General features: G+C 39.4%; 2 protein-coding genes across 4 annotated transcripts in view; one reads left to right on the top strand and one right to left on the bottom strand.

The window, feature by feature from the left end:
• Positions 1 to 1,841, bottom strand: part of SH3YL1 (SH3 and SYLF domain containing 1) — a 44,279-nt gene extending 42,438 nt beyond the window's left edge. Inside the window, exon 1 of one of the 2 annotated variants that reach the window (XM_066547274.1) lies at positions 1,667 to 1,841. In XM_066547274.1, the coding sequence (XP_066403371.1) occupies position 1,667 (1 nt within the window). In that variant the 5' untranslated portion in view covers positions 1,668 to 1,841. The remainder of the gene's footprint in view (positions 1 to 1,666) is intronic. The other variant, XM_066547275.1, reaches the window with a different exon arrangement.
• On the top strand, positions 1,537 to 21,989 carry ACP1 (acid phosphatase 1). Of its 2 annotated transcripts, none has more exons than XM_066547278.1 (7): positions 1,537 to 1,785; positions 1,954 to 2,080; positions 12,760 to 12,833; positions 13,105 to 13,218; positions 17,547 to 17,608; positions 19,846 to 19,951; positions 20,866 to 21,989. In XM_066547278.1, the coding sequence occupies exons 2-7, from the start codon at positions 2,038 to 2,040 to the stop codon at positions 20,941 to 20,943; spliced, it is 477 nt and encodes a 158-aa protein (XP_066403375.1). In that variant the 5' UTR covers positions 1,537 to 1,785; positions 1,954 to 2,037; the 3' UTR covers positions 20,944 to 21,989. The 2 variants fall into 2 exon arrangements, with proteins under 2 accessions (XP_066403375.1, XP_066403374.1); XM_066547277.1 differs by lacking the exon at positions 13,105 to 13,218 and adding an exon at positions 12,936 to 13,049 and having other exon boundaries at positions 1,545 to 1,785.
• Positions 21,990 to 23,219: the final 1,230 nt, after the last annotated feature.

Raw genomic sequence — 23,219 nt, 5'->3', positions numbered from 1 at the left:
ACAACAGTGAATTCTGTTACCATTTCAAAGGTATGAAGTTGCCATTAGCTGAAGAAGGCAAAAATTTGTCTCCCACTGCTGAGGGCTGAAAATGACAGAATCATTTAGGGTGGAAAACACCTCTGAGATCATCAAGTCCAACCTCAGACCACAGCCATAAGTGTCACGTCCAGTTTTTCCTTGAACACCTTCAGGGATGGTGACTTCACCACCTCCTTGGACAGCCTGTTCCAATGCTTGACAATCCCTTCAATTAAGACTGTGGAATAACACTAAAGGATCCTCCCCAGTTCCCTCCCAAAGACAGGGAAACATCAAAGACTTTGTCTCAAAATTACAGCTAGGCATGTGCCTACACGTGATATACACAGCCTCAAACACGGGGTTTTATAGGAACTCCAGGATGGCCTTTCAAAGCACTCCCTTCTACACAGAGCCTCACCCTCCCACACCCACAAACACAGGAACGGGGTTGGAGGGGGGGAATCCACTTCCAATGTCGACACCACAAGGGACTGCATGGGACAGAAAGCAGGACTGAAGGCATTCTGCACTGCTCAGTTATATAATATAGCAGAGCCACATGTGAGAATGCCACAACTGATGCATCTTGCCCTCCTTCTCCAAGGTTATGTCTGACAGGTAAGCAGAGCCCTGGCCCCTCCTGGCTCCACCACCTCACACCCTGACACCTGAGAGCTGGCCTGACAACAGCACGATGCTGCAGGCACCGGGGACAAAAACCACATTGCTGATTACCAATCACTCCCACTGCAAAGTCAAATAACTAGATCATGTTAAAATCCTGGTCAATTGTATTTACAAAAGAAGCGGTGTGTGCAGGATAGCATTTCAAGCCGCATAAATGGAAATGTGCAGTTTACTCCATTCCACAGCAGATGTTATATAAGCTCTTCAGCTTTCATTTGCAAGTCACAGATCTAGCACAAAATTAAGAATCTTGTATTTTTTATTTAATCTCCAAACTGCTGCATTTTGACCAGAAGACCAGCCAAGCAAGTCTTTAAAAAGCAGCAGAGGAATCCAGTCCTGGCCACACCCTGCCGTGGTGGGGCTGCGTCTGCTGGTGTTACAAAACCCAGCCAGGTACACAGATCCAGTGTACAAGATAGGCCAGCAGAAAAAATATAAATAAATACATAAAAAAGTTTAAAAAATTATATAATAAAAGAATATAAATAAAATATATGTGCATATATATATATATCTTACAATACATAGTAGGTATATATAACCTATCTATATTATACGTAGATATGAAATACAACTAAATAAAACAAACTAAAAACCAGACACTCGAGCTGCCCTGGAAAGCGAAGCGCCCCTGTGCTCAATTTCACCAGCAGCCTGCCGAGGCCAAAGCCGCATTCGAAGCTTCTTAGAGTTTTAGGTGGAGGACGCAGCACAGGCTGCGACCCCGGGCGAGAAGGGGCCGCGATGTTGCAGCGCAGCCCTGCCCGCGCTGTCCGAGCGCGTTCGCTCCGCCCGCGGCTGCGGGGGCGGCTCCGCGCCCGCCGCGGCCGCTCCGCTGAGGAGCCCCTCGGGATCCTCATCACTCCTGCCCTCCTGAGGAGCCCACCGGGCCCGCGGGATCCCTACTCCTACCCCCGCGGGATCCCTACTCCTGCCCCCGCGGGATACTCACTCCTGCCCGGGCCGGGGCTCCCCCGCTCCCCCTCGCTTCTCCTCCTCCTGCCGCCGCTGCCGCCGTAGCCTCACTGGGCGGCGCCGAGGCGGCCCCGCCGAGCCGCGCACCTGCCGCAGGTGAGGCGGGCGGGGCAGGGGCGATTGCGGAGCGCCCGCTCCCCTTCCCGGCAGCGGCTCCTCGGCGGCACCGGCACTGCCCTGCCCGGTCCGGTCCCGTCCCGTCCCTCCCTTCCCGGTGTCCCGGGCACGTTCCATACTTCGCTCCTTTTTTCCCCCTCAAAACAGGCAAGTCCCACAGCCGCCTATAACTGCCGGTGCCGTAAAGCGAGGCGCGGGCGGTGCGACAGCTGCGAGGTCCTCTGAGCGAAGATGGCGGCGGGGGAGTCGAAGTCGGTGCTGTTCGTGTGCCTGGGTGAGCGGGGCAGGGACGGCCGCTCCCGGTCCGCGCCCGCCGCTCCTCGGCCCGGGGCACCCTCTGGGTGGGGAGGGGGCGCGGTGGGGCGAGGGCTGGGGCCGGGGGAAGTGCGGCACCCGCCCTCGGACGGTTCCGCGCCTTTGCCGTGTCGGGAGGGCCGGAGTAGTCGCCGGGAAGGGAGACAGAAGGCAGAACACACCCGCGCCCTTTTTGTGATAGGAACCACGAGGAAGGGCTTAGCGTTGGAGGTGGCAGAGCACTGGAACAGGTTGCCCGGGGTTCGTGGAGTCTCCCTCTCTAGAGACGCTCCAAAGTTCCCTGGACGCGTTCCTGTGTGACCTGCTCTAGGCCACCCTGCCTCGACAGGGGCCCTAGATAATGTCCAGAGATCCCTTCCAACCCTGATAGTTCTGTGATTCTGTGAAATCAGTAGAAAGCATTAAAGGAAGCGAAATGCAGTGTTGACAAATGCGAAGCTTGTGTGTGGGAAAGCGCAACAGCGAAATAGGCGTAAACCAGCTGTGACCTAAGGCTGCTGCTTGGGGCAGCACGGAGAAGTGGCTTTAAACTGCTTCCTGAGATGGGTTCTGCAGCGCTTGGCTTTGGGAACAGCGGGATGGGAACGGGGAACCTGCCCGCAGGCATGCTGTTGGGAGTAGCTGATGTGGGAAAGGGAGAGAAAACCACAAGAACCACTGAAATTAATGTAAGAGCTGCTGTAAAAAGAGGGAAAGAAGTGTAGGACTTTAAGTTAAAAAAAAGGACTTAATGGAGGCTGATCTGTTATGATCTAACAATGAAATTCTTGATCTGGTATGAGAATGAGTGAAAAGAATAAGACTTTTTTGAAAGGCTACCAAAATGAAGAAATAGGAAACTTTCTTTTACTGATATTTTGTATGGTTAGGTTGTAAATCTTATCATGCAAAGTCCCAGGAAACAGAAGTGTAGATGGGATCAGAAATCACCTGAATGCTTTTCTGGAGTTTAGGACAATCAATTACTGGTAAACAAGATAATCACAACCAGCAAATAGCTAACCTGACTACACAGATTACAGAGCCATCCCCCATTTTGTACATGCTTTCTCTAAACTTCTGCTTTCTTCAGGGCATAACAAGCTGGATGGCTCTCTGCTCTGCTCTAGGAGGGCTGTTAACATGATCTGTTTCCTAGCCCATATAATCTTACCTCTGTGCTGTGAACCCCTGGCCATTTGCCAGGTTTGTTGCAAAACCGTTAGTTAATGTTTGGGCTTTTCGCTATCTGCTTTTTTTTGTTGTTGTAACAGGAGACGTGCAGATTAGTTGAATAGCAAAATAAGAGTTTAGTTTTCTGAAATATGTTCTGATGTTTACCTTTGAGTAAAATGAACCCCTAATAATAATCCAGAGAAAACATCCTTTAGTTAGGGATTATCAGTTGGTGTGTGTTTAGAAGCTAGTGGTCTATACAGATGTTTTTGTATAAAAAAATCTTAATTAATAGGAATCCTCCTTCCCAAACATGATGTTCTAAGGACAGTGGTAATCACCATCCCTGTGTGCTGAAGGGTGAGCCAGTGGGGAAGGAGACTGGTCTGGCTAAACAGGGAGTTGTGGCTGGAACTGAAGGAAGCAAAGAGCTTTGGAAGAAGGGACAGGCAACTCAGGAGGACTAAAGGATGCCATGAAGTTATGCAGGGAGAAAAAGTAGAAGGTCCAAAACCCAGCTAGAACTTAGTGTTTACTGCCATAAAAGACCAAAGAAAATGTTTCTATAAATTCATCAGCAGCTAAAGGAGGGCTAAGTAGAATCTCCATCTTTATTGGATGCAGGAGGAAACAGCGACAAAGGATGAGGAAAAGGCTGAGGTGTTTAATGCCTTCTTTGCCTCAGTCTTGAACACTCAGACCAGTTAGTGTCTGTGTAGCAGCTCCGTGAGCTGGAAACAGGGATGGGGAGTAGTATCACAGATTCACAGAATAGAATCACTTAGCTTGGAAAAGACTTCCAAGGTCATCAAGCCCAACCTTTGACCAAACCCCAATCTGTCAACTAAACCAGAGGACTAAGTGCCACATCCAGTTGGTTCTTGAGCACTTCAGGGACTCCCTCACCCTCCTGGGCAGCTCCTTTCAATTATTTACCCCCCTTTCCGTGAAAAACTTCCTCCTGCTGTCCAACCTGAACCTCCCCTGGTGCAGCTTGAGTCTGTTTCCTCTTCTTTATTACGAGTGGCCTGGGAACAGACCAACTCCTACCTGTCTGCAGTCTTGTAGAGGGTAGTCTTGTAGTCTCCGGTATTGTAGAGGGCAGGAAGGTCTCCCGGAGCCTCATTTCCTCCAGCCTAAACAACCCCATCTCCCTCAGCTTTTCTCACAGGACTTGTGTTCCAGACCCTTCACCAGCCTTGGTGCCCTTCTCTGGACGCACCGCAGCTCCTCAGTGTCCTGTAGTGAGGGGCCAGAGCTGAAGGTAAGGTTTGAGGTGTGGACTCACCGAGCACAGGGGGACAATCACTGGTCATTCTCTGGTCCTGCTTGCCACACTATTGCTGATACAGGCCAGGATGTCACTGGCCTGCTTGGCCCCGTGGGCACACTGCTGTCAGCTGGGTGTCAGCCAGCACCTCCAGGCCTTTTCTGCCAGGCTGCTTTCCAGCCATGTTTCCTGCACTGAGGGAGCTTTTGGAAGTGCTCACTGAGCCACTTTCAATCATTTACCATCAGTCCTGGTCAGCTGGGGAGGTTGTGGTTGACTGGAGGTTGGCAAATGTGACACTCATCTACAAGAAGGTTTGAAAGAATGACCTGGGGAACTGCAGGCCTGCCAGCCTGCTGTTGGTGCTGGGGAAGGTCATAGAGCAGATGATCGTGAGTGCCATCATGTGGCACAGGACAACCAGGGCATCAGGCCCAACCAGGATGGGTTTAGGAAAGGCTTGAACGACATCTTCTATGATCAGGTGACCTGCCTTGTGGATGAGAAAAAGAGGCAGGTTGTCTACCTGGACTTGACTATAACCTTTAACACCATTTCAGCATTCTCCTGGAAAAACTGGCTACTTAGGGCTTGGATGAGTGCACTGTTTCCTGGGTAAAAAACTGGCTGTGTGGGCCCAAAGTAGTGGTGAATGGATTTACACCCAGCTGACAGCTGGTCATGAGTAGTGGTTCCCCAGGGCTCAGTGCTGGGATCAGTCCTGTTTAATACCTTAATCAGTACTCTGGACAAGGGGATTGAGGGCTGCTGTAGTCAGTTCACAGACAACCCCAGATTGGGTGGGAATGTTGATCTGCTGGAGAGTAGAAAGGCTCTGCAGAGTGAGCTTTACAGGCTGGGTCAAATCCAACAATACGAGGTTCAACCAGACTGAGTGCCAGGTCCTGCCCTTGGATCACCCTGCAGTGCTGCGGGCTGGGGCCAGAGTGTCTGGAAAGCTGCCCTGTGGAAAAGGAGCTGGGGGTGCTGGTTGACCACAGCTGAACATGGGCCAGAGTGTGCCCAGGTGGCCAAGAAGGCCAATGGCATCCTGGCCTGTATGAGCAATAGTGTGGCCAGCAGGACCAGGGCAGGGATCATCCCCCTATACTCGGCATTGGTGAGGCTGCATCTCAAGTGCTGTGTCCAGTTCTGAGCCCTTCAGTCAAGAAAGGCATTGAAGTGCTAGAGTGTGTCCAGAGAAGAGCAGCAAAGCTGGTGAAGGGTCTGGAGCACAAGTCTTGAAGGGCAGCTATGGGACCTGGGGCTGTTTAGTCTTGAGAGAAGTAGATTTAGGAGAGACCTTACCACTCTCTACAATACCTGAAATAAGTTAACAGAGACGAGAGGAAATGGCCCTAAGTTGTACCAGGGAAGGTTTAAATTGGGTATTAGGAAAAATTTCATCACAACGGGGTTGCCAAGCATTGGAAGGGGCTGCCCAGGGAAATAGTTGAGGCTGCATGGGTATTTAAGAGACATAGACATGGTGCTTAAGAACATGAGTTATTGGGAGACTTGGCAGTGCTGGGTTAACAGTCACATGTGATATTCAGGGTCTTTTTCAAACTAAACTATTCTATGATTTTGTGAAACAGTTCATACGTGTGGTTGTGTAAACCCACAGTGGTGATTTGCACTGTAACAAGGTTCCAATTCAGGAGCTCTTTTTAGTGTAACATAATAGTTTATATTAATTAATTATTAGGCCTGAGGAAAGGGTGCACAAGTACCAGTCAGTACCAATGTTAATAGGATGGATTGTCTTAATCAAATGTTGTAAATAGCTTTGACATTTCCTTTTCTGTGTTATTGGGTTATGAAAAAAACCTTGGTGATATGCAGTGTGGAAGGCTAATTGACATGATAAGCACTTTTTTTTTGGTTTTTTTTTTCCCAGTGAAATACACTCTTCTCAGTTAAATTTTGTAGGCAACTTGTTTCTTGTTCCTGCTTTAAGATTGCTTAATTTTTTTTTTGGTTATTTTGCAAGAGTGATACTTTTTCCTTCTAAATTTTACTAGGAATAATAGCTGAGATTATTGCTGAAAAGAGCACTAAACAGATTTCTAGAACTGCATTTAACTGTAGTGTTGGTTAATGCAGTACATTAATTCTAAATTTTGCCACATCTAGTGAGAGTGGATTCCAGAAAGGACACTTCTTCATGAAGAACTACATTTTCTTTCTACAATGTTTTGAAAGAAGCCTATTATTTAAATATGTATTGTTTGTGTTCTTTGTTTGTAATGAAATAACCAGATATCATTACACAACAAAATACAATCTAGTTAATGTGCATAACTACATAAAATGATAAGGGTTCCTCATCACTGAGAAATAATTGAAATACCCAGCAACATATGTAATTACAGCATATGAAAAGGCACCAGAAGATATTTTTTTCATTTAAGCAAAGAAAGAATTAAAAGTGGAGGTGAATCAAGATGCAGTTTGCTCATTTTACACTTACATAGCTCATGTAATTGATAGTTGAGCTCCAGAAATGGGCTTAATATGATGCTGTGTTATATAAGTCTGCCTCTTTCTCTCTGATGATTTCTCCACTATAACACAACAAGCTGAGTGGGCATCTTAGACCAGGCACTGGCTTTCTGATCTCCTTCAGACATGGAGGAGCAGTTGTAAGATGGGTGTACTGTTAAGCAAAGTGGGTTTGGCTACATCTTCAGATGATTAATGCTTCTTGTGAATCACCGAGTATGACTGTTGTCCCTGGGCATCTAGACTGCATAAAATTATTTTTGAAATGGCAGCTAACTTAGTGGTTATGAGGACATTAGATGACAGTCACAGAGAGATTTGAGTTTCCTGGTTCAGGTGTCACAATTCATTGTATGCCTTTAGATACAGCCAAATACTAGGTTTCATGGGACAAAATGCTATTTATAGTTGCAGAATGGAAAAGCAGTAGGTTGGGTAAGACATTGAAGAAGTCATGAAAAACAGTTGCTGTAATGAGGATTCTTGGCAGGTGGACAAAAAGAAATGTCTTTTTAATAAAGAGAATGTTAGACAAATGTAAGGAAAATGACCTTTCTTCTATGTGGTATTGGTAATATAGCTGTAAGAATACAGTGTCTTATTTAATCTGTTTCAAAATGATGCAGAAGTGTTAAAAAGTTAAAAGCATGGTTGTAAAAGTAATCCTGGAATTGAAAAACAGGATCTATGCTTAAAATGTATGAAGGGTCTGATTGTTATAACTAGGTGCTTATGTGTTGAAAACTTGTGTTTTCCTGATGAATCTTTAGGTTTATTAGAAAAGCAGCAGTTGAATAATTCAGGATAAATATTCTCACTGCAAGGAAAGTTTTTTGAGACACACACACACACACACATGCACATGAATGCAAAAACCAGAGAATCTGAACTGAAATCTGTGCCTTGAATGGTTCCTCACAAAAGTAATTGAATGCTGAGTGTGACAAGATGGAAAGAACTAGGACTTGTGATGAAGTTGTGACAGGAATTTAACTACAGAACATAATAAAGTGACCAGTCAGTTTTAAACACTTGTGAAGGGGACCTGATGAGTGGTGCAAATGATGGGAAGCATTCTTCCAGTCACTTTGATTAGGTAACCATTCATGGAAACATAAGTAAAATAAAAATCAGATTTTTGCGTGTGAGAGGATGAAAAGTAATAAAACTTTTGTTACTAACAGCAGACAGCAAAAGAAAGGAACAAGAGAAAAGCATTTGTTTGCATTTGGGGAAGCTCCAAAAGAAGTAGGGAGCTGAATAAGGAATAATTAAGATACAAAACCACATTAGAAACTAAGTGATTGGGTCAACATACTCAGAGATGGGCAATGGAACTGAGCATTAAATTGATTCAAGTTCTCTCTCCTGCCAGTAGAAGCACAGCTTCCATTTCTGCCTGGAATTGGGTCAAAGATTAGTGCAGAGACAGGAGTAAGAACTGAAAAAATTTAGGTGTTGGCTTAGGTCACTGTCGCTGGAAGCCTTGTGCTTAGAAAACAAATGTGAAAGCATGACTTCTTAAAAGTGATTGACAGATGGTTCCAGTACTGATTCTGTGATTGAAATCTCTTGTCCTTAAATCAATGTATTTGGAGATGTTCGTAGGATTAATTTCAGTAGATGGACTCTAGCTACCTTGGGCACTAGTTTTCTATGATTGAAAATGTCACTACAGCTTAAAGAACTTGATATGCAAAAAAATGGAGGGAGAAGGTGGAGATTTTGAGAACTTGAATACTGCTGCCTTCTACATAAAGCCAGCATGATCAGATCAGTTGGAAATACAATAAACAAAGGAACACTAGAGGAGGATAGGTAGTGAAGATAATGTATAGGTAACATTTAAGGAGAAGAATGGTTCAAGTCCAAGGAGGAAGTTAATTGCCCTATGATTTTTTTTTGTGAAATTTCTCCATTCTCCTAATGGAGAATGTCCGTCCGTAAATTAGGAAATACTGTACATCTGTGAGGATGCACAGCCTGGAAAGACCAATGTGGGATGTACAACTGCATCTGAAATAGATAGAAATTAGTGATGCATGTGACTGGAAAACAAGAATTAAGTTTGCATATGTTAGTGGGATAAGATAGAGCTTTACATCAGTCTTGAAATGAGTGATAACAGTTGCAAGGAGTAGCATGGGCAAATCTGTTTAAGATTAAAATAATATTGCAGAGTATGTGGGGAAAAGACCTCCTTTTAAGTCAGTTCTGTGATTCTGTCTGTAGTTCCCAAAAATAGATTTAAATGCTGCTTGGAGTTCCCTAACAGTGTTAACACCTCTGCTAATATCTGGAGTGTGTCGTCAGGGAAGATGTGAATTTTTAAGTCACAAACTGGGTTAAGTATTGGTTTCAAAAATGATCCAGCTGAAGTTTCTAGGTACTACTAGACGTGGTAGTTAATATGTTTAATCATGGGTGATCATGGTGCTGTTCATTATGGCATTTTATCATTAAAGATTATATTTATGGCATTTATTTTAAGAAGTGAGCAAGCTGTAGAAGAGTGAAAATTTGGAACAAGTTCAGTCCATGTGAGCAGAATGGAAATGGAACAAGCCATGTTCCATTTGGAACAAACAAATGGAAAAAGCCATGAGGGATTTATTTCAAAACTATCATTTTGAAATTTTGGGAGCTAGTTAATTAATTACTAGGTCCCAGAGTATTAATCATTGTTTTTTACTGATATGTTGAGAGCAGTAATGAAGGTTACCATTCATGCGCAATTCTGTGGGATCATTATATAGAGAAAAAATTTTGTTCAGAAAGAAATGGATGGCCTCCACAGCTGGGGTAATGGAAGCAGAATGTAATAGTTTAGAGAAAAGGCTTAAAGGTCACCTGTTTGAAGTAACAAAGAAAGAGAGGGAATGGACAAGTTTGGAGTAGGGGGCTATAATCATAAATTTGATACTCGTGAATGAGTCAAAGGTGATGGTAGATCTTCTCAGGTTGTTTTTAAAAACACTATGTACCTATTACAAACTTTTTTTCAATTTAAAAAACAAATGTGAACAAACTTTTCCTGTAGTGTAATCTGTCGTTTTGTTTGTCAGTATTCAAGAAAAGTAAATTTAAATTAGAAGTGCAGATTTGACTTAACTGGAGTGAAGAGATAAGGTCAGTTAATTTCATGAAGAGATTGAGAGCTTGGTTTGTTTAGTTTAGCACAGCTTGGCAAGGGTTCTGTATCTGTTGAAGGAAAGGCAGACTGATGTTAACCAAGATCAGATGAGCAGAGACTTCCAGGAATAAATACTAAGTTGAAATGGGAAGGTCTTATGCTACCACAGGAAATTAGTATCTGGAATAGCCTTTTAAGATAGATGATGCTTTTTAAAATGGAGCTTGATGTGTTTGTAAGAGGAGTGATGCTTATAGGCTTGCAATATCAAAGAATTGAGTTCATTGATATGAAGGTTATTTTCTGCCTTGTGCTGTGTGTTACCATGTTTTGAAATTGTACTGTTTTAACTCACTCAAAAACTGAGATTATTTTTTTACTTTATTACCATATTTTAAGCATTTATTTAATTAATAGTACTAACTTATTTTCTCACTTAACCACATAGGGAGCCTCAAAATTTTCCTGTTTTATTTTTCTTCCAAGACTGATTTCATTTCTGTGCGTGAAATAAACTAATTCAAACAATGGAATTAGTATGTTTTCTCCTGGAAGAAGATCTGATGACATCACAACTCACTTAATGTTTTGGCAAGATCAGTTTTTCAGTGGTTAGCCTGTTCCTTTTGCCATTTAGTTGATTTGATGTTCTCTAAATCTTTGACAGTCAATTTGTGTTGCTTCAGATCTTCACTTCCCTCTTTGTGATTTTTTTTAGTTGATGTGTGACAGCAGTTACTAAATGCCTAGGTCATAGCAGCTTCTCTCTAGCAATGAAGTATCTACCTTGGTGTTTTGTTTAAAAATGAGATTAAGTGCCTCATGTAAAAATTTCTTTTTGCTGATGGAAATTTAGCTTTGTTCATTGGCATTTTTATAGTTTGAGATTTGGAAAGAATTTAATCAGTAGTAGGAGAGTGATTAATTTAAGGGTACAGAGATGGGTTTTGCCATTTCTGATATTTTATACTTAATCTGCTCAAAAATCAGAGATGAGCAAAGTTACACATTATGTCTGATGGGAAGATTTGTGTGTATGAGTTACTGCAATCTGCATGACAAATCAAATATTATGAATATCCCATCTAGTTACTGAAAATTTCTGAGGATGAAAAGGTAGAAAGAACTAAAGTAATAGTTGAAAAGGCTTTTTCTTTTTGTTGAGACACTTCATTCTTTTCAAATATGAATTTCTGCATGCATTTTTAAGATCTCTGACATAGATTGTTACAGTTGTAGTTACAGTTTCAGAACAAATATACTGCAGAGCCATTATTTTTAGTTTTTAATGGAACTGTACTTCATTGTTGAAATAGGTTCTTTTTGAAAATAAGGTCAGATCAAGTGGCTAGGGCAATTGGAGGCCATTGGAAGGGAAGATTGTTTATGTATTTGAATAAATACCTTAACTGTTTGTTGGCTGGTTGGCAGCATTTAAGCTTTGCCATGTACTAGATTTTATTCCTAATCCTCTGTATTTTGGGCAAAAAAAGTTCAGAATTTCTTTTTCCCATTATGTTTTTAGAGCTTGTGAATTCAATTTTTGGAGGTTAGACTTGGTTTCTGGATGCTGCTCTTGATGAGGGCTCAGTTTGACCTGTAGTGACTTGAATTCAGTTAACAAGAGTGTTTTTACTACAGGTTGTTCAGCCATTTCACTACATTTTTACAATGGTGGTGGCTGTGTTTTGGACTTGTTCAAGAGACCAGTGGATAGTACAGAATCCTAGAATGATTTGGGTGGTAGGGGACCATCAGCTAGGTCATCTCATCTGGTTGCAATGTCTTCTTGCAGCAGAGATGCCTTCCACTAGACCAGGTTGGTCAAAGCCCCATCCAGCCTGGTCTTGAACATTTCCAGGGATGGAGCACACAGTATCTCTAGGCAGCCTGTTCCAATGTCTCACCACCATCACTGTAAAAAAAAAAAAAAAAAAAAAAAATCTTGTTTATTCTTGTTCTCAATTTTTTTTTAAAACCATTGTCCCTTGTTCTATCACTACAGCCCCCTTTATGTATAGAAAGGTTGAAAGGTTGCAGTAAGATCTGATCTCCCCAATCCTTTTCTTCAGACTGCACATCCTCAGTTCTCACTCAGAGGTGCTCAGCCCTCAGATCATCTTTGTGGCCCTCCTGTGGAGCTCTTGGAGTGGGTCCATGTCCTTGTGCTGGGTGCCCCAGAACTGGATGCATTAGTCCAGGTGGGGTCTCATGGCAGCTGAGTAGAGGGGGCAGAATCCCCTCCTTCGACCTGCTGGCCATGCTGCTTGTGATACAGCCAAGGATATGATTGGCTTTCTGGGCTGCAGGTGCACTCTGCTGGCTCATATCCAGCTTTTCACCCACCAGTGTTCCCAAGTCCTCTACCACGCTCCTCTCAATCCCTTCATGCCACGGTCTGTACTGATACTGGAGATCGCCTCAACCCAGGTGCAGGGCTTGGGGTTCTCATATACATAAATTGCATTCTGAGTAAATAAAAATCTTTAATCTGATCTGGGCAGAAAAATCCACACAATTACTGGTTTTTGTTTTCAATAGTCTGAAAATTTACTTGAATCTCTTGTTTCCATAGGAAACATCTGTCGCTCTCCAATAGCTGAAGCAGTTTTCAGAAAACTTGTGACTGATGAGAAGCTTGAAAATAAGGTAAGCTATTGCTTTCTATTCCAGGAAATAACTATCTCATAGCCAGTCAGAATATAAGCAGTAAGGAAAGAAACATAAATATATGAATTTGTTTTTCTGTAGTGGAGGATAGACAGTGCAGCGACATCTACCTATGAAATAGGAAGCCCTCCTGACTATCGAGGACAGAATTGCATGAAGAAGCATGGCATTCCCATGAGTCATATTGCCAGGCAGGTACTGTACCTTAATTTTCTTTAAATCTGTCTATGTATTTGTTCTGTTGTTACAGTGGAGGACAGACAGTGCCGCTGTTTCAGACTGGAACGTGGGGCGCTTCCCAGATTCAAGGGCTTTAAGTTGTCTAAGAAATCATGGCATTGAGACAGCACATAAAGCACGACAGGTAGAAGAGAGTATATTTTCTTCCTTATTCATACCCGTGTCCTAACCATTGCAATCATGGAAGTCATTTGACCAGTGCATGGTTAAGCATCAAGTAATAAATAAATACTCTGTGCAGTTTTTAAAAGAACTCCAGAGTGATTTAACTCTTCTAGTTGAGCTTGATTAGATTTTTGTTATTAAGGTTCATTGGAAGTATAACTGGAAAGCATTGAACCAATTTCTGCATTGTAGAAAACTCCTGCCTCCAAATGTTTAGTATTCTGAGCATTTTAAAATGGTTTTTAAAGCTGGACTTACTGTAGTAATCTGTGATGCATCCTTCATCAAGGAATTGTATATTTATTTAGCAGGTCCAAAAAGAAGTAGAATACCTCTTCATCCATCACAGAAAGCTTCTGCGCTTGCATGTAGATCTTTTAAAAATATCTGGAGTGCTAAATTAGAATGAAAGCACTCAAACCCAAGATTAGTAGCACAGTTGGTGGTAACTTCAGAGGAAAACATACCCTTGAAGCATTCTTAAGTCAAAGGCAGGTTTGCCATTTAGTGAAATCCTCTAAGTTTTACCTAAACTTGTATCTGTTTTCATTAACAGAAGAACATGTATTTCCATACTGAATTCCAGAGAGATTGGAAGTAAATGTGTCTGCATCTATTTAAATCATTCAGACACTCATATAAATGCACATAATTTACTTCAGTTAACTATTCTGTGGATATAAGATATTCCTTTAGGGCTTGACCTTTACTTAGTTTGAGTTTACGCCACTAGTTTTTATATTGACAAAAAGATCAAGTAGTCTTGTTATTATCTTACATTTCTGTTCCCTTCAGAATTTTTCTGGACCTTACTGAGGTCATATTTACTTTTTTCACTTTTCAAAGACTACATGTTTAGATTTTTGACTTCCAAAAATAAATTCTCTCAATTAGTCAACTACCCTCTGCTGACCTCTCCTGATGTTAATCTCTGTTTATATGAAACAGAATTAAGCACAGCACCATTTCAGATTTTTCAATAATTTACAATTAGAATAATCACTGCAAAAGTCTGTTGTGATCTTTTCCTGTTACAACATCCGGATTTACTCTTCATCAGTTCTTACAAGCATCCTTATTTGTAAATATACAAGCTAAATGGTACTGAAATTATTCAGTCAGTGTTTCAGTCATAACAGTAGTGTGACATATTTGTCTTCCTAGAAGATATCTTGGAAACTTGAGAACTGTTCTTCTAGGTATTCCTAGAGTGGTTTATGAGCAGTTAAATTGAAACGAAGGACCCAAAACAAGCTGATCCTCTGTCTTGAAGCAAATCTTTATATCTACCTTTGGCAGAGAAGGAATGAAAACATTTTAATGAAGACATTTGCTTATACATTCTGACAAATGAAGAGATTTTTCAGTCAGAAGATCTTAAAATGTTACATATACAGGAAGAGAAAATTAAAAAATGAGGCAATAAAATGAAAGACTTAACAGGATGAAAATTTGTCCAAATCATTCCAGTACACATAGTTTCTGTTGTAAAGAAAATCTTCAAATCCCTGAACTGCAGATAACTGTTTATTTTGCACTGATGTTAACAATGTAGCTCCACATTTGGTTTTTTTTTTCCTAAACTTCTGTCAGTTGGTCTCTGCTGATTCTCAGACCTGATATGGTCTTGTGGTAGCTCTGAAAAAAGAGGTATTTGACAGTGTAGAACAGGACTTTTCAGACTGGTCAGGTTAGTACAAGTGGAAGTGTATTTCCTTTGCTTTTAGAGACAAACTTAAGGATAGAATTTTGTGTGACACTTGGTTCAGAACAGATTAAGGAAGATTTAATAACAGAAGCTGCAGAAATAGGGAGTAGGGATTTATCTTCTGTTGCCTTCAAAGTACTGTACAATTATAGTCTTCAGTCCTCTGGAAAATTGTTACCCCCCCAGTGAAAGGCACCTTCTCTCATGTAATTTTTGCATAATTATGTAATTATGATCATGGATTGTAGCTTTTTTTTAAAATTCAGTACTACAAGAATGGTTTATGTAAAAGAGAATAGTAAATTGGTTGTGTCTTACCATCATGTACAGTGATATTCTAAGTTAAAAGTGAAGTATAAAAACAAATTATATATTTATATATAAAATAAAGTTGTTATAATTTTAGCTAATGGCAGGTTGCTGTATGAAATTCTGTAAGCTCTTATTCTTCATGCACAAACCAGAAACTTTTTAATAATTTTCACTTTTATTCATGCTGAGGCAAAAATTGATTTTGGTATGACTCATACCATGCATTTGCCTTAAATATGAAATTGAGATTAGAAGAAGGTTGTATTAAATACTGTTTTACAACTGGGTAAATTTGAGGATTACTACCTCTCTGTGGGTTTCAGACAGAAAATGAGATTTCCCTTCTGTTAATAAAGGGAAATGTTTCACTAATAATTTAATAAATGTTATATGCATTTTTTAAATGTAAAGTTATTGTTATCTGTGTAGTTTCATTCAAAGTTGACTACTTGAACTCTCCACTACACTTCTCAAAATGTATCTAAATTTTTACATCCTCAATTTCATCCCCCAAAGTACTAGTTTTAGTAGTTTTAAGGAGTACCTTCAGTTCACTGGAGTTTGCTCAATTAAAGCTTTTTTTTTTTTTTTTAACTGACTCTGTGTTATGGCTTAAAAGCACAAGCCAAATGGTAACCTTGGTTTTAGGGCTGCATTTGCAACTGTATTAGTGCTGGTCATAGGGTAATAACTGTCACACTGTCAAGTGTTCCTAGTTTATTCCTCCATTTGTCCATACAACAAAGAAATCAGTGCCCTCTTATTTTCACAGGGGCAAGTGTTCAGCTTGTGTAGAGCAATCAGAAGCAGCCCATAGAAGTCCTGATTAGATTTGCCAGGAAAACAGAGCTATTTCCACTGCAAAAATATTTTCATAGGTCAGAGGCACTGCATGAATACAGCAAATATTTTTACAGTGAAAATAAACAAGTCTGCATTAGTTTTCATCATTAACCCTTTCTTTTCATATTCATTCCTGACCTTTCCTCTTCAGTTCTCTTTGTGTGTAATGTTTCATTTATGGCTTTATTCTAATGATAATTTCTGTCTTTTCTTGCTCCCTGTTATGGGACCTTAATCAGTATCTATTTGCTGTTTGCACAAAAAAAAGGCTGTTTTTCCATCTTAACCGGTTTTTTTTAATACATAAATATTTTTTACAAGTTAAAACTCTGACTTATGGGATACTGTGTTTTGCCTTTTGGCTGTTTCCTTGCTTACTCACTTCTCTAGCCCTTCCTTTGTAGGGATGCGTGCCAGAAAACCTGTTCTGAATAACCTTCCCAAGTGTTTTGGTTATGATGCTTCACACAGGACTATACATGAAAGACAGTCCTAAAGTGAACTCTAATATTCTTCATCCTCATTATGGACACCTGGTTCAGATATCTTATACCAGCACTGGGGCCATGGTCTGGGAAGATTTTACCCTAAACTAAGGCTTAAATGTAAACTGAAATAAAATGAAAACTGGCAAACATCTCCAGCCATCCTTATAACAAGAAGTATTATAACATTAGTATTTAAGTCAGTGGTTTATCTGCTGTGTTTGCCTACATGACTTGAACTCAGATCTCTTAATTGATACTCATGTTTAGGAGTCAGTAAATTACAAAGAGAAAAAGAACAGATGATATGATGGTAAGAAGATGTACAATAGATCCCAGATTTTTCACATCATACTACAAATTTTTTGAATTTTCATGGTCTAAAATACTGTGGATGCATTTGTTTTTAAGAGATTGTAACTCATGCTACCATACTTCAGCTTTAAGTTTCACTTGGTATATGTTCTTGTGCAGTGGCAGATTTCTAGATTGGAAGTATTGCAATTGATTCCAGGTTACCTACATTTTTGTTGTCCTATCAAGAAAATAGTTTTTCTGTTTTATTTTTAACCATTTTATTGCATGGCTCCCATAATTGGAAATTGCTTTAGTTTTAGTAGTTGAAAAGTACTAGAAATGTTGTTTTTAATAATATTCTAAGTTGATGCATGAAATGTAAAAGGAAAAAGAAAAGGTTGGTTAAATAGCTGACTTGGGTTTGTGTTTTTGTGGAAGGTTTGCAGAAATGGATACATAATCATGGTAAAATATATTTAAAATGTTGTAAGTTATTGTAAAATTGCATAAAGGTGCAGTTCTATACTTTCCACCTGTGTCTTTTTTAAATAAATCATAGCTACAGAATTTGAAAACACTTTTTTCTCCCCTTTCATTAATCAAATGCAGTTTGTAGGCTAAAGCACCTATTTTTACTTCTAGATTACTAAAGAGGATTTCCAGACCTTTGATCATATACTTTGTATGGATGAGAGCAATCTAAGGTAATGTATGAAGAAATGCAACAAATTCATATGGATTACTTGTAGTGATGTCTCGTAAGTCATTTTGAACACAGATGTCACATTTTACTGCTTAGCTTATGTTGGGATTTCTTTGTTTGGGTTTTTTTTTTTTTACATGTATGTGAATGATGTGCTAATGCATGGATTCTTCACTTCTAATAAGTTTATTGAGCCAGAACTCAATGGTTTATTTGTGTGATACGTGCCACTCAAGGATGAAGGACATGGAAATTTTCTTACTTTGTGCTATATACAGCTGATGCCTGTATAATTAAGAATGAGGATGTACTTACTGTCTTGATTGAAGTGATCAGTTTTTCTAATTGCATGGCAATTAAAAGACAAACTGGGAACTTGGAAGGATTAAATATGATGTGGGGTTTTTTTTTTACTTTTTTATGTAGAAAAAGAGAGGGAACTCTGAAATTAGCAAGGTTGTTAGCTTGGGGAAGTCTTGTTTTATTGTTAGCTGTGCTCTAGCTAAGCGTCCTTAAGAAAGATCTGGTAAAGTAGCTGCCTAGTGTAAAATTTTAGATATCACTAGCAAAATTTCTACTCAATTACATACATATTGGGAGTTAAGGAGCTGAATTTAATAAGCTACAAGTGTCAAAGTGCTTGTAAGGGCTATTGTCAAGTTAGTTTAAAAAGGCCCAAACCAAACCACCAGAACCAACAACAAAACCTAAATAAAGACCCTATTACTAGCACATAAAGTCTTCTAGAAGCAGCACCACTTAATTGAAATAAGTGTGATTTTGTTGAATTTTCTAGAATGTCTTGAATAAGCTCTCCACAGCCTTCATGAATGAAGGGTATGTAACACTTGGCTTGATTGCAGTGTCTCAGGCAATGACGTGACAAGGCTTCCTTCTATTTTCACTTGAATTCTTAAACAGAAATTTTAATTAACAATTTATATGATATGAGCTCTAGAGCAGAAGAAATACCAGAACTATAACAGGGATATTGCTGCTGCTGTGCTAAAGATTTGCCTTTAGCTTGCACTGAGTTCAACTGTTTTGCCTAGGAATGCTGATTTGTAGTTCTAGGAGGGCAAGCTGATTCCAGGTGTTGATGGAATGCCTGTCAGAAAAAGAAGATTTGGGATGTGTCTTTTCTTCAGTACCAGAGCCATCTGACCCTCTCCTCTTCATTAAGTGGTGTGCCAAAAACCTTTAAGAGGATGGTCTGACATTTTTTTAATAATAGAAGGCTAGAGAATTTATTGAAAAATCTGTAAATTCAAGCATAGGTTGATAGAGGATTTCTGGTTTTTCTTCAAGCAAAACCAGTACTGTGGTCTCACTGCTATTTCTAAACTATCTGAAAGTAATTTCTTAATCAGAATTAATAATTTTAATTTCTTAAAGCTGATATGGTTATGACTAAGTATTCACAAGGAATTTCTTTGCCTTTTGTAATGGTGAGTAAGTAAAATGATGATTTGGTATGGAGATGTGTAATATTGAAATAATTTAGTATGTTTTGGGAGTTCATTGTGAAGATGATAATACTGAGCTGCCTTTAATCTGAAGATGATGAGAGGTCCATTTTAAGTATGGATAACAGATGATCATTTTTGGGATAACAAATGGCCATTTTTAAGCAAATAGAGAAAATACCATCTCAAAACTAGAATGTTTTATCAATGAGAAGCAATGTAGAAGGAAGAGGATGTGAAAGTTGGTAAAATGCTACAGTATATCAAAAGGAAAACAGCTGTAGCTCCCTGATTTACCATTTTCTGTTAACTGGATGTGGTAGGATTTCACAAGAGCTAGAGCATAGCAATCTAAAACAGTGGGTTTGAGCAGACAGGAGAGTCTTACTCATACTTCTGGAAAAATACCTGGATAATTTCCATTGTTTTTTGTTCAGTACAAGCTAAAGGTGAGTGTTGAAAGTACTAATCATCGATTTGAGAATGAACTTGATGAACTTAAAAAGTTAAAACTGTTTAAAAGTTTTTTTTTAAGCTATGGGTAGAGTGTCTGACTGCTCATTTATGCTCTGAATTCAGTTTATGTCTTCCATACTCAATTAAAAAAGACCCCACATAACAAGAAAAACAAAAACAAGGAGCAGCATAAAGTCCACAGGACTGATGGAGTCCAGAGACATTGTTTTTCTGTGTCATCTAGAAATGGTCATGAACATTGGTGCCAAAATTCTGAAGGAAAATTCAAGGAAAAATTTTATTTTCTCTTCTACAGAGATTTGAACAGGAAAAGCAACCAAGTTAAGGACTGCAAGGCTAAAATTGAGCTACTTGGAACTTATGATCCACAGAAACAGCTTATCATTGAAGATCCATACTATGTATGTGTAAGAAATTCTTTGGATGGCTTGATTAAAAATTGTGTGTGTGTGTGGTATAATCTTCCCAGATCCCCCAGTTGGCATATGATACATAATCTGATGTTACACAAAGTGAAGTGTAAAGTTGGTTTTTTTTTTTTGGGACTTAAGAAAACCATGTATTACTGGGATAGGAAAGGAAAATGTTACTATGCTTATAACATTTATTTAAATTAAAATAATGCAGTGCACCTATTTTTCAATATTGGGTGAAACCCTGTTTGATCAGCCTTGTTACGAAGAGGATATGATCAGGAAAGTTAGAGACATAGGCATTGACACAAGTGGTTAAAAGAGCTGGATAATGCCAGCCAAAAGCAAACAATTAGACTAATAGTCTTCAGTTTAGGAAACAGAAGTGGACGAAGATGCAGTAGGGTTCTATAAAATCTTGATACCATGGGGAAAGCTGAATAAGAAATTGCTATCCATTACCCAGGAAGTAGACAATAAGGTACAGTGGTAAGTAAGCAAATGGTATTAGTGGGAAGCAGGTTCAAAACAAAGAGAGGTTTGTTTTGGGCATTTTGTTTCCACACAGTGCTTCATTAAGCTGTGAAATTCAACATGACAGGTTAGTGTGAACCTAAAAAAGGAAAAGACTTGAAAGACTCAAGAGTGAGTGGAAGAAGTACATGAAGGAAAGTCATGCAGAACTATTGAAAACAAAGTCACAGAGTTTGTCTGTAGAAATACCTGAGCTCAAATTGGAGAGAAATATGCCAAAGCTATCACCAAGTATTTGCACAGTTTTTATTTTTTCCTAATGTCTCTTGTTTGCCATTACTGACAGCAGAAAAACCAGTCTGCAATTTGTATTTGCTCTTCAGCCACTATTGTTATTCTTAAAGTCTTTTTCCTCTTTTCTTTTCTAGGGGAGCGAAAAGGACTTTGAAACTGTTTACGAGCAATGTCTTAGATGCTGTAAAGCATTTCTGGAGAAGTATCATTAATGCTTCATCATATAATTTCTAAAAGAAAATAATTAGCTTCTTCTGAAATATGTAAAGTTTACTTGATTGATGTATTTAAATTGTAAAATTATGCCCCTGCATTCAGTACTTACTCAGTTTAATTTTGTATTTTAGCTGTTCTGTCATCTAATGAAAAAATATAGAAAGGTTTTAATTGGATTACATGATCAACCATTTTGTCACACATCAATGTAGTTATAGAGTATATAATTCAGTATAAATTTTTCTGTAAACTCTTCAAGTGCTTTCTCACAAGCACTGCAGAAGTAACACCTTGCTTCTTTATATGTAATGCTAACTGAACTGAGGTCTTGTCCTCAGTGAGTTGATTGCAGTCAACTTTCAATGGTAGTCTGTGAGATAATTGATGTGTAACTTAGGTGTGTCATCCCAGTATCATTAGGCAGCCTTTGGATGGAAGCTGTTTCACATGGAGTCTGCTAGACTAAAAGATCTGCTGCCTGATAGAACTGGCTAAGTCTTCCTTTATTCTTCTGGTCAGTTCCTAGCACACTGACACAAGCACATGTAACACAGCATTTACCTTGAGGAGAAAACATACCTACTTTAAAGCTGAAATGTGAAATCACGTATTGTATTTCACAGGAGTAAAATACTCAAGTCCATGCAATACAGTGGATGAGAAATTTACTGTAATCCCAGTTCCTACATGAGGGTCAGACAGTATTTCCAGATTTACTCAGGTGGATGTACGGCCTGTCAAAAGTGTTCTTTGAGAGTATAGTTCAGTGTAAAGACAGTCCATCTGTAATAAAATACTAAGCAGAAGGCCAGTAAGTAGACAGTTCAGCTCTTGAACAAAATTTGAATGCTTTGTAAAAGTCTATGCCTGCTTTTCTGAGTATCACCCTTCCTGTCTGCCTTAGACATGTAAATGTACTGAGATCAGTAATATAAGTGATACCATGATGATTTTCCTGTTTTGAATATTCTCAGCATTGGTATGAGCTAGCATTACCACATTATCTGTAAAACTGGATCTATAAAATTTGTTTTCTTATTTAGCCTTGTTTTTGTCTCTTGCTGCCTTCCAAACTTGTAGTCTATGTACTTGTCACCTGCTCAGCCTTTTGGGAGAGAGATGGATTTCAACAGAAGATCATGTTATTCTTGGGGAGGTTGGAATCCTGGTGTCACTCTGTTTGTTGCAGACTTCACAATGCGGATTAAGTTTCTTGGGACTTTTGCTGTAGAATAGATGTATTTGTGTTAATGAGATTTCTGTTTTGTGCTAAAATTTCAATCAGACATAAAACTTCATAACTTGCTTAGAAAAGGCAGATGGTAGAAGGAATACTTAAATACAGAAATCAGAATCTTTGCACATTATTGCATTACCATCAGTTTTGACTTCTAAAAACAAGCTAGGAATTGGAAGCTAATAGCTGTTTCACTTTTCAGGGGCAAAGAGTAATACACTATTTCAGATCCAATTAAGTACTGACTCTGGAAAAAATATTTTTTATTTGTTTATTAATGTTTTGACAAAGTAAATGGGTGAAAATGATCGGCAGTTAGGGACAAAACATCCTAAATGTGGTTTGATGCATTAAGCTCAAAGGTGGAAGTATTTAGGCATAATCTAGTGTTATTCCCTGCCAGAATGACCATTTCAAATATTCCAGTGGAAGTAAAATAATTCATAAGATTGAGAACATGATGGTTTGTGCTTTCCCATTCATGGCAATGTAGGAATTCAGCCCATAGTTTCCTGCATATTAAGGCTAAGATTGAAAGGTCTTAAATCTTTATCTTTGAGCTGCTGGGGTAACAAAGGAAATAAGAGGATAGGGTTGTTTACCTTCACTGGGCTTAGGAATCTTCCTGTAAAGTGATACTTAATTGAAACTCCTGTTAAATTCAGTTCACATTTTAAAAGTTTCAGCCTTGAGACAGACTTTCAGCAAGCAATCTAGTGACTTAATAATTCACCACCTCTACGAGGAAGAAAAAGCTGGTTGATTTATTTTATAATTAGTAGGGTTTTTTTAATGGAGGAGGGGAAGGTGCACAATGGTATTTTATATAAATTTGTAGAAGCCCAGAATACAGAACAGGGATTGCCTTCAGGAAGGACAGTTGCACAGAACCATTATTTGGGTTCAAGGAGAAACAGTGAAAACAGGATTAAAACACAAATCATGTATCATACAGATGACTAAGTGCTCACACATCCAAAATACCACTCATGAAAAATGTAATTTTGAATGAAAAAATACAGAACTGACTCCTGT

Source organism: Molothrus aeneus, chromosome 3 (genome assembly GCF_037042795.1).
Source record: "Molothrus aeneus isolate 106 chromosome 3, BPBGC_Maene_1.0, whole genome shotgun sequence".
NCBI classification, from domain to species: Eukaryota; Metazoa; Chordata; class Aves; order Passeriformes; family Icteridae; genus Molothrus; species Molothrus aeneus.
The sequence above is the reverse complement of the archived record's forward strand: the minus strand, read 5'-3'. Positions and strand labels throughout refer to the sequence as shown.